The sequence below is a fragment of the Hyaena hyaena genome, unplaced genomic scaffold, assembly GCF_003009895.1.
Source record: "Hyaena hyaena isolate Hyena2069 unplaced genomic scaffold, ASM300989v1 scaffold_231, whole genome shotgun sequence".
Classification (NCBI taxonomy): Eukaryota; Metazoa; Chordata; class Mammalia; order Carnivora; family Hyaenidae; genus Hyaena; species Hyaena hyaena.
In genome coordinates, this window is record NW_024080862.1 from 783793 (window position 1) to 795712 (window position 11920).

General features: G+C 48.9%; 1 protein-coding gene across 1 annotated transcript in view; it reads right to left on the reverse strand.

Annotated features, from left to right (window-relative positions):
- Positions 1 to 387, reverse strand: part of POC1A (POC1 centriolar protein A) — a 71015-nt gene extending 70628 nt beyond the window's left edge. The window contains exon 1 of the mRNA XM_039243723.1: positions 41 to 387. Within this exon, the coding sequence (XP_039099654.1) occupies positions 41 to 58 (18 nt within the window). The 5' untranslated portion in view covers positions 59 to 387. The remainder of the gene's footprint in view (positions 1 to 40) is intronic.
- Positions 388 to 11920: the final 11533 nt, after the last annotated feature.

Below are 11920 nucleotides of genomic sequence, written 5' to 3' on the forward strand. Positions count from 1 at the left end.
AGAAAGTAAGGCCGGACAGCCGCCACGGGCGGAAACTCACAGAGCAAGTCGCAGCCATGGCGGGCCGGGGGCGCCCAAAGCGCCGGACGAGACAGCGTCGGCCGTTGCAGCAGGTTCAGTTTCCGCGCCCCCAACCGCCGCCAATAGCAACGCGGGTCGCGTTGCCACGCCCCGCCCACAACGATTAAAGGAGACGCAGCGCCTCGGCTTTTTGTCCCCGGCCGGAAGCAGAGTTGCTTGGATGGTTCTACGGTCTCCGCGTACAGCGCTTACAGACCAGGCAGCTCACGGACGCCGCCGCCAAAGGCCTCTGTCCACCGTCACTCATGCCCTGAGAAATTTAAAAACCCAGGATGAGGCGTTCACTCCACTAGCCCGTATCCCGGTTCACGAGACGGCGAGCAGAGCCCTCTGGGAAATGCAGTTTCAAGACGGCTGCCTTGTGTCGGCCGGAATGTGGAACTACTTTTCCCATAATACCTTGAGGATGGGCCGGGATTAACTACTTGTAGCAAGGATCCCGGAAGTGGAGGACACGTGGATCATGTGGCCTTGTTCTTTTAAAGGGCCCTTGAGGCCAGGTATTTTTTTCCCAATGCCTTAAGAGCCAATTAGTCGTCCCTCAAAGATTCTTTAAATGATTCGCTCCTCTGAACTTAAAACAAATGTTGATTTAAAGGCGCCTGAATGGCTCAGTCGGTTAAGTGTGACTTTGGCTCAGACAGGATGCCGTGGTTGGTAGGTTCCAGACCCACATCAGGCTCTGCTGTCTGCGGTGAGTCCACTTCAAAGCCTCTGTACCTCTGTCTCTCTGACCCTCCCCCAGAAATAAATAAACATTAAGATAAAGCACGCCAAGGGGCGCCTGGGTGGCTTAGTCGGTTAAGCGTCCGACTTTCGCTTAGGTCTTGATCTCGCGGTTCGTGGGTTCGAGCCCCGCGTCGGGCTCTGTGCTGACTGCCAGCTCAGAGCCTGGAGCCTGTTTCCGTCTGTGACTCCCTCTCTCTCTGACCCTCCCCTGCTCACGCCGTCTCTCTCTCTCTCCTAGAAATAAATAAAACATTAAAAAAAAATTTAAAAAGGTAAAGCACACCAAGTGTCAATTTAGAAGAACACCAGTCACGTGGATTCACGGGTGAAGAAATCTAGATTCTATTGTTATTGCTGCTTCCTTCTGTGACCTGTGACCTGGGGGTGGGGGGCGATGGGAAAGGGGAATACCTCTGCTCCAGGTCTCAGTTTACCCATTTATAATTGGAAGGAGTGTGATGCACCCTGCCCCTCTCTGGTCTCTTCAGCTCTGAGGAGGGTTTATAAATTCCATTTAAAAGAAAAGGAAACATTTCTAGATATGTCTTCTGAGGCAAGAGAAACAAAAGCAAAATTAAACTTATTGAGATTATATCAAGTTAAAAAGTTTCTACACTGCAAAGAATATAATCAACAAAGCTAAAAGACAACCTCCTGAATGGGAGAAGATATTTGTAAATGACATATCTGAGAAAAGGGTTAGTATCCAAAATATATAAAGAACTTAATAGAACTCAACACCAAAAATTTGAATAATCCAATTAAAAATGGGCAGGGGCGCCTGGGTGGGTCAGTCAGTTGAGCGACCAACTTTGGCTCAGGTCATGATTTCATGGGTTCATGGGTTCAAGCCCCATATCCAGCTTTGAACTGATCCCTTGGAGCCTGCTTTGGATTCTCTGTCTCCTCTCTCTGCCCCTCTTCCACCTGTGTACGTGTTCACGCTCTCTCTATCTCTCAAAAATAAATAAACATTAAAAAAAGAACGGGTGGAAGGGGGTGCCCAGGTGGCTCAGTCAGTTAAGCATCCAACTTCAGCTCAGGTCATGATCTCACGGTTCATGAGTTCAAGCCTCGTGTCAGGCTCTGGGCTGACAGCTCAGAGCCTGGAACATACTTTGGATTCTGTGTCTCCCTCTCTCTCTATGCCCCTCCCCCACTTGAGCGCACACGCGCGCACATTCTCTCTCTCTCTCTCTCAAAAATAAACATTAAAAAAATAATTTGGGGGCACCTGGGTGGTTCAGTTGGTTAAGCATCCGACTTCGGCTCAGGTCGTGATCTCACAGGTCTATGGGTTCAAGCCCTGCATCAGGCCTTGTGATGATGGCTGGGAGCCTGGAGCCTGCTTCAGATTCTGTATCTCCAACACTCTCTGCCTCCCCCCCGCTCATGCTTTCTCTCTCTATCTCTCTCTCAAAATTGAATAAACGTTAGAAAAAAATTCTTAAGTGGAGGGAAGACATGGGCAGTTCACCAGAGAAGACATAGAGATGGCCAACAGACACATGAAAAGATGCCCAACATCACTCATCAATAGAGAAAATGCAAATTAAAGCCATAATGAGATATCACCTCATACCAGTCAGATGGCTAAAATCAAAAACACAAGAAACAACAAGCGTTGGCAAGGATGTGGAGAAAAAGAAACCCTTGTGCACTGTTGATGGGAATGCAAACTGGTGCACTCATTGTGGAAAACAGTAGAAATGTCTTCAAAAAAATTAAAAATAGATCTGCCATGTTTTTATTTACCTAAAGAACACAAAAACACTAATTTTTTTTTTTACAAATAGTTTATTGTCAAGTTGGTTTCCATACAACACCCAGTGCTCATCCCCACAAGTGTCCTCTCCATGCCTATCTCCCCCCACCCCCACCACACCCATCAGTCCTTAGTTTGTTCTCAGCATTCAAGAGTCTCTCATGGTTTGCCTCTCTCCCTCTCCCCCACTATTTCCCCCTTCTTCTCCCCCATGGTCCTCTGTTAAGTTCCTCTTAATCCTTCTATGCGTGCAAACATATGGTATTTGTCCTTCTCTGCCTGACTTATTTCGCTCAGCATAACACCCTCAAGGTCCATCCATGTTGCTACACATGGCCAGATTTCATTGTTTCTCATTGCCATTTGGTATTCCATGGTATAGATAAACCACATCTTCTTGATCCATTCGTCCGTTGATGGACACTTAGGCTCTTTCCATGTTTTGGCTATTGTTGAGAGTGTTGCTATGAACATTGGGGTACATGTGCTCCTATGCATCAGCATTCCTATATCCCTTGGGTAAATTCCTAGCAGTGCTAGGATCCTCTTATTTTTAAAGCACAATACCATCCTTGTTGTTTATTTGATTCGGATGGGAACATGTAGAGAACGGGGGATATATGACTCTCGCCAGTCAGTATAGATGCTGATCAGAAGTCAGTCTTGTGTTATCCTTTTTTTTTTTTTTTATAGAAAGAAGAGGTAGTTTATCTTTATTTTTTTTTTACAAATAGTTTATTGTCAAATTAGTTTCCACATAACACTCAGTGCTCATCCCCACAAGTGTCCTCCTCCATGCCCATTCCCCCCTCCCCGCCACATCCATCAGTCCTCAGTTTTTGTCAGCATTCAAGAGTCTCTCATGCTTTGCCTCTCTCCCTTTCCCCCACCATTTCCGCCCTTCTTCTCCCCCTTGTTCCTCCATCAAGTTCCTCCTAATCCTCCTATACGTGCAAACATATGATATTTGTCCTTCTCTGCCTGACTTATTTCGCTCAGCATAACACCCTCAAGGTCCATCCATGTTGCTACACATGGCCAGATTTCATTGTTTCTCATTGCCATGTAGTATTCCATGGTATAGATAAACCACATCTTCTTGATCCATTCATCTGTTGATGGACACTTAGGCTCTTTCCATGTTTTAGCTATTGTGGAGAGTGCTGCTATGAACATTGGGGTACATGTGCTCCTATGCCTCAGCATTTCTGTATCCCTTGGGTAAATTCCTAGCAGTGCTATTGCTGGGTCATAAGGGAGTTCTATTGTTAGTTTCCTGAGGAACCTCCACACTGTTTTCCAGAGGGGCTGTACCAGTTTACATTCCCACCAACAGTGTAGGAGGGTGCCCGTTTCTCCACATCCTCGCCAGCATCTAGAGTTCTCTGATTTGCTCATTTTAGCCACTCTGACTGGCGTGAGGTGGTATCTCAGTGTGGTTTTGATTTGTATTTCCCTGATGAGGAGGGATGCTGAGCATCGTTTCATGTGTCTGTTGGCCATCTGGATGTCCTCTTTGGAGAAGTGTCTGTTCATGTCTTCTGCCCATTTCTTCACTGGGTTGTTTGTTTTTCGGGCGTGGAGTTTGGTGAGTTCCTTATAGATTCTGGATATTAACCCTTTATCTGATATGTCATTTGCAACTATCTTTTCCCATTCCGTTGGTTGCCTATTAATTTTCTGGGTTGTTTCCTTGGCTGTGCAGAAGCTTTTAATCTTGATGAGGTCCCAACAGTTTATTTTTGCTCTTGATTCCCTTGCTTTTGGGGATGTGTCAAGTAAGAAGTTGCTGCGGTGGAGGTCAAGGAGGTTGTTTCCTGCTTTCTCCTCTAGGGTGTTGATAGTTTCCTGTCTCATGTTCCGGTCCTTTATCCATTTTGAGAAAAACACTAATTTGAAAAGACATATGTCCCTCCCCATGTTTAGTGCAGCATTATATACAATAGCCAAATTATGGAAGCAGCCCAAGTGTCCATCGATAGATGAATGGATAAAGAAGAGGTGACATATTTATACAATGGAATGTTGCTTTGCCATAGAAAAGAATGAAATCTTGCTATTTGCAGCGACATCAATGGATCTAGAGAATGTAATGCTAAGTGAGATATGTCACAGAGAAAGACAAATACCATATGATTTCACTCGTGGAATTTCAGGAACAAAACAAGAAAGGAAAAAAGAGACAAACTAGTGGTTATCAGTGAGGAGGTGCATAGGGGGAAATAGGTAGAGGGATACACTTATCACAATGAGCACTAAGTAATGTATAGAATTGTTGAATCACTATATCATACACCTGAAACTAATATAACAGTGTTAACTACACTGGATTAAAATAAATAATAAAATTAAAAAGTAAGAGAAAAGGAGACTTTCTAGGGGCCTGGCCACTAGAGGCCATCCCTGCTCACTTTCTGCTGTCGGAAAGTCCAGGCTGTCCTTGTTTAGACTTTCCACCCTGTCTCACTCCAGGCACCTTCCCAACCTGGAACTGACCTGCACCGGATGTTTTGCAATATTCAGGAACCTTCTGTCACCTCCCCTGGACAGGCCAGTTTGGCCAGACTCCAACACTGATTAGGATCTGGCCAAACCCTGAGGTTTCTTACTACATCCTGAGACCTAAGATGGTGTCTATGTGGACCTCCAAACCAGAACATATTCAGAAAAAGGCACGTGTAGATAGCTGGCATGGAGAGGAGTGGGTCTCTCCTTTGGACCTGGAATGTCTGGGGCCATAAAGAAGAAACAGAGATACATTTAATCTCATCTTCACTGTGATTTGGCATAGAATTGGTTTCTTTACATTACAAATGTTCAGGCTCATTTAACTTAGACACTGAAATTCTCCTTGAAATATTTACTGTGGGGTGTCTGGATGGCTGAGTCCGTGGGTGGCTGAGTCAGTTAAGCATCCAACTTCAGCTCAGGTCATATCTCACAGTCTGTGGGTTCGAGCCCTGCATCAGGCTCTCTGCTGTCAGTGCAAAGGCTGCTTCAGATCCTCTGTCCCTCTTTCTGCCCCAACCATGTGCGTGGTATGCACACACTCTCAAAAATAAACATTTTTAAAAATACAAGTATTGTATCATATACCCAGAAGTTGTTCAACACTGTCCAAAGGATAATTTTAAATCTTCTCACCCACATTCACCTTATTCAGCTATTATACTGCCTGCTATGCAAACACTCAAGGTGAAAATATTAAGAAAAAAATTAAAGAAAAATCTATCCATTAAACTTAGAGTTGTTTCATCATTGTTATTGGTAGTATTTTTTGGTTTTGTTTGTATAATTTTAGCTATGGAACACCCCTGGTCTATAAAAGCTCACAACCTACAAAATTGAATTTAGAGAAACCCTTTTGTAAAATGTTTTTTCAAATGTCATGCTTGCTCAAAGTAACAGGCACTCTAAGAGTTCACTCATTCTCCCTAGTGTTTCCAGATCCCACTATTTTCTATCCTTACCCATCAGAAGAGGAGCTGATTTAATCTCCCAAAATTGCAACACCGAATTTCGCCAACTCCACAGAGATAAGCCAGGATCCACCACTGCCACAACCCGCATAAACCAAGATTGGTCCCTCTGCTTTCTGACCGAATAGCCCCCACCCTGTGCCACCTCCATCAGATTGGACTCCATTTTGCTCAATGTTGGGGGGACCTCCATGTTGAAGGGGACTAGAAGAGAGCTTCTTTTTCAAGCCCCCTTGTGGCAAGAATGTTTCTATCCTATTATAAAGCGCATGAGTGGGCACCCCTGCAAGAGACTGTCCCCCTGTCATCACTCCCAGACCCCCTGTCCAAGAGCCAACATCTCAGGGTGGGGCAGAGAAAGCAGGAGGAAAGGCAGAGATCACATCCACCCACATAGCCCAGTCCAACCAGTGCCTGGAAAGCCCCGTCAGTTCTGTCACTCAGCCCTGCAGTGTGGCCTGGGCTTGAAACTCAGCACGCCAGCTCAGGGCTTGTCCCAGGGTCAGGCATATCTTGGGATGAGCCCAGGCCCTGCCACCTCTATGCTGGGTGATCTAGCAGGAGTTATACCACCTCTCTGAGCCTCCATGTCCGTCATTATAAAATAATCATAGCATCCCTGCCACAACAATGGGGGAGGAAGCATTCCATGAGCTATTAATTAATGTCAGAGCTTGATGCTGAGGTGCCACTTAATACATTTGACTTTTTACTATGCCCTCAGTCACGTCACATACCTCCTCTGTTCCAATAATCTAGCTGACACCTCTCTGCCTCTGCTCCCACCTCTCTCCCCTGGCTACCTCTGCTCCAGCCACACTGGACTTACTGCTGTTCCTTGAATAAGAATGTGCCAAGCGTTCTTCCATCTCAGGACTTCTGCATTGTCTATTGTTCCTGTGTCCACTTGGCTCAACCCTGAGCCAAGCAGCCATCTCAGGACCTTGTTTATATGTCACCTTCTCTTTGTGGCTTTCCCTGGCAACACTACTTAAAATGCTAACCTGCCTTCCCTCTGTCTGCTTTGTTTTCCACCGGAGGCATTGCCATCTGGCACACACTGAACTTGTTGGTTTGTTATCTTCTCCCCTCTTAGAATATTAGCTCCAGGGAAAGGATGTGACTATATTCCTGCACACAGCACAGGGCCCATACAGAGTGGGGTCACAGTAAATATTTGCCAATTAAGTAAATGAAATGTGACAAGATTGCTTGCAGAAGGTAATGGGGTCTGTGAAGGGCAGGACTTGTTCTTAGCAGGAGAGAAGAAGAAGGGATTAGGGTAATTGGGGAAAGCTTCTCTGCGGGGGCAGGGAAACCTGAACTTCAGAGCACAAATAGGGCATAGGTAGACAGGAGAGAGGATGGGCACAATTCCAGTGCAGGGAACAGACAAGGCAAAGGTCTGGTGACAGGATCGAGGGTGGAGTATCTGGATAGCAGGGACAAAATAGGTGGGCTCAGAAGTAGGGCCAGATCGTAAGGTCACAAATGTTGATGAGAATCATGGGGAACAGTCTCAATGCATCAGGGGGCTGGCCACATATCTGTCCCCTCCTTGGGCTGAGGTGACCCAAAAGAGACCCCTCACAGATGAGGCTACGATAGCAAGACTGGGAGTGACCCCTGCAGGAGAACCTTCCCTCTGAGTCTCATTGCAGTTCTGGGCCTCGGTCTTACCACTGTGGAAATGGTGCCACCCCTGTAGGCAAACTTCTCTAAAGACAGGCCATATGCCAAAGCAGGGAGAGGTTTAACTTCGTCTTCACTCAGGCCTGCTCCTCCATCCAACAGCATTGGCCACTCTGGTAAGAAGCCCACACTGGTGGGGACACTGAGGGGTCCCTCTAGGTGAGTGTCCACCTTGAGCCTGTCCTACCACATTGCAAACCGTGAATGGCATGGCCAGAGCTGTTATGGCAATTCCTGGGGGCAGTGATGTCATTGGACCTGGGACCAGTTTCCAGGAGGTATGAAGATACAGTCACTATGCCATATCACACACTCAAGTCAGAGGGGGACGCCGCTGTGTGCTGAGTCCTTCTATCCACAAGCATGACCAATGCCCTCCCTCCCACAGCCCCAAGCAACCCCTTGGGAGGTGCTAGCCCTCCGTTTCACATTGTCCAAGGAAAAGAGGAGAGCCCAGGGCAGCCCAGCTGTGATAGAACAAAACCCCACAAAGCTGAGGCCTCCTGACATTGGCTCTGCACAGGTGGACTGGGGGTGGGGCGCAAATGCCATGAAAGGTCTGAACACAAACCTGAGAACCTTCCTGGTAGATAATGCTGACAGGGCTTCAGAGAAGCAGTATTCAGCCCCGGCTGCCATTTAGAACCTTGGCAGGTGGGGCCAGGCACTAGTGTCTTGCGAGAGCCCCAGGTGAGGCCATTTGACCCAGGCTGCTGTAAACGAGAGTGACCATGATGTAAAAGAGAACTTTCCATGATGATGAAAATGTTCTATATCTACACTGTCTGATATAGTAGCCACTGGTTACACGTGACTATTGAACACTTGAAATGTGGCCACTGGGCCTAAAGAAATGAATTCTAAATTGTATTTTATTTTCATTAATTTAAATGTAAAAGCCATATGTGCCCAGTGGACACTGTATTGGACAGCACAGCCCAAGACTATGAATTGGCTCTGTGGTCTCAGGCAAGTCATGGAGCGTCTTGGACTTCAGTCTTCTGGTGAGGCCATGGGGAACGTAGGCCCAGTCCACAGTAGCCAAGGTAACTCCTTGTCCTGGTGCCCCACTGCCCAGCTGGAGGGGTGGGGGTAGTTGGAATCACCAGCCCAACTCCAGAGACGTGGGCAAATGGAAGGATGCAGGCCACAGCCCTTGGGCCCCATAGCAGGACTCTGCTGGCTGCCCACAGAGCATTTGGAGTGAGAAGCTGGGCCCAGGGGCCCAGAGTCAGAAGACAATTGGATTTCCCACCTCCAGGGAATCCTGAATTGTGGTGCAGTGAACTGACCTGGAATAGGGTTTCCAGAATCCAGGGTACAGCTGGTTTCAATGCTGATTCAAGGCCAGCTGTAGAGTCTGACTCCATGGGTCTGGGTGATTCTTATGTGATGGTCCTGGTAACTCACCAGGAAGCTCTGGGCACAGCGGGGACCTGGACAACCCTGCCCTGCCCTGCCCCACCCTCAGAGGGAGCTCTCACCTACCTCTGATGCTCTGGCCAGGGACCCAAGACTAGACAAGTCTCAAGTCTGACCCCAACTTGCTCTGTGGTCACATCTCAGGCCTCAGTTTCCCCATTGTCCAATAAGGACATCCATAGGGAATTTCTAAGGCCCTTCTGGTCTCAACGTGTGGATGTAGTTGGGCAGACTTCCTGAGGAAAGTGGCTGGAGGCAAGCCTAACCAGGCCTCCTTTGTCTCTCCCTCCTCGTCTGGTCACACTGGCCTCCCATGCTCCAAGCTCAGGCCCTCCCAGGGACCCTTGCGCTGGCTATTCCCTCTGCCTGACCTGCCTTTCCCTGAGATCATGGCTTCCTTCACACATGGACCTTCAGGTCTCAGCCTGAACATTAACTCTTAGAGACACCTCTTCTGGCCTTGCCCCAGGAACCCTCTCCAGCCTCCAGCCTCCACGCTGCTTATGAGCTGTTGCTTTCTTGTGCATCTCCCTGGGTCACAGGGGATGGTGCTGGGCACTCATTCTTGGCCCAACACAGGGAAAAGTCACCTGAACTTTGACAGTTCAGTCTCCAGACTCACTGGGTCCAAGGGAAACCAGGAAACCCTTTCAACGGCCCCAGTGATGCTCGAACTTAGGGAGGCGCTTTCTATTGGGTTGGGGGCAGGCAATTCAATTCCACAATCATCTGTGAAGGGCCAGCTGTGTGCCTAGCCCTATCCTGGGATCACCACATTCTGGAGGGTCAGGTGCATAGCATCCCCTGTGCCTGGCTCATCAGGGGACTCAGATAGGAGGAGCCATCAAGCAAACTGAGCCCAGTGAGTGTCGTCCGAGGGGTTCAGCTCAGCACTGGGGGGGCCTCCCTCTGTGGACAAGATGAAAGGCTTCCAGGAGGAGGCATGTGGGGAATCAGATGGTTTTCAAGGACAACCAGATCTTCCACAGAGAAAGATCTGTGGCATCCCAGGCCCAGAAGGGGAAGGTATGGGATGGAAGAGATACACAGCTCCTCCGGGCTGAGCTGAGCAGTGACAGGCCTTCCTGGTGTGGACTCACCTCCACTGCCGAATTACCACCCATCTGTTCCCCTGTTCCTTGGGGACTGGCCCCTCCCATCCCAGCTTCTAGGAGCCAAGAGGTTCATCCAGGTGACAAAGGCCTCCTGTGGTGAGTCATCCTTGGGTCCCAGGTAGGTTCACCCCCTACAGATTACTCACATGCTTGGGGCCTGAGCATCTGCCTTGTGAAAGGGAGACATCGAGTTCCAGAGGGGACGGGACTTGTCTTCTGGTCCTCAAGGAGGTGAGAAGGGGTTTGATGTAGATGTGAGATGATTACACTTGTCAGTATTCCTTGCCATGTGCTCCCTCACCCAAAACCCATCCCTGGCTCCCCTCTGGTCAGAATAAGGCCAGGTTCCCCACAGCCCATCTGCTCTGTCTGCGCTCCAGCCTTGCCTTGCAACTCACCTCACCTCATGGGCCAGACCTTCCCACGCTTGTGCCTGGTCTACACTATTCCTTCTGCCTGGGACACCCCAGTGTTCAGCCCCTCGGGGCAAATCTACCCTCTACCCTTGGTTCAAATGTCCCCATCCTCCACAGGTAGAAGGAAAGGCTCCTTCTCCTCAGGGACCCATGGAGTTCAAGTGGCTCAGATTCCCCTTCTGTGGCTATGGGGGCTGGGTCTTCTGAGGATCTCTGTGTATGCGTGCCTGTGTGAGACTTTTTATGCATATCTTAGTTTGCCGCATATCTTAGTTTAGGTTCTTCCAGAAGCTCACCCTGACAAAGGATTCAGGGGTAATTTATTTGGGAGGTGATTCTAGGAAACAGCAGTAGGGAGAGGGTAGTGACACAGAGGAAGGAAAGCAGCCAGCGAAAAGTGTTATTAAGCAAGTGACCACTGTGGGTGACCAGGGCCTGATCATGCGGGAGAGCTCAGGGACACAATGCAAAACGTGTCTTGGGGCCCTCCCACCTGAGGATAAGGGAGACAAGAAGTTTATCCCCATATTCCCAATGGCCATGGTGGAGGTCAGGCACTTCTGGGCTCTCCTTCACCAGGCCTAGGGCCTTCTGGGGGAAGAAAGCCCTCCACACAGGGCCTGGGGTACCAGCAAGGGAGTTAGCCTTGTATGCATGAAAGTGATAAGTGGGAGGGGACCAGGAAGGGCACCAACACAAGCCGCTACACCCTGCGTGTGGCACCATATTATGCCACATAGACACAGGGACTCCGGTGACCTCTCTTGTGCAAACTTCTGCTTGTCCAGGGAAGGTCAGCACAATATCAGGCAAGTGCTGGCCTTGCCCTCCTTCCCTTTCTCAACCAGGCTGGCTCAGGATTTGCCAGATCATGCCAGGCCTGTGTCAGATTTGGCCAAACAGGCCTGCACCTGCTTTGGGCAGTGACAGTTTTGCCCTTGGGCCAGGGTGAAGGCAGGGGATCAAGCAGGTTGGGGGCAGGGAACCGGGGAAGGCCCTACTGCAGAGAGGACTAGAACCCAGACTTCATCTGTCTGAAATTTGCTGCCCACAGGAGCCTTGACAGTAGCAGGAAAGGCCACAAAGGCCACGCAGGGGGAACTTAGCCTCTATCCTACAGGCAGTGGGGGAGCACTAGAGGCTTGGTGTGCCAGTGAGGGGTGCAGTCAGCCTTCCCCTTCAGAGGGACCACTCTGAGACTGGAAACTTGAACACTCAGAG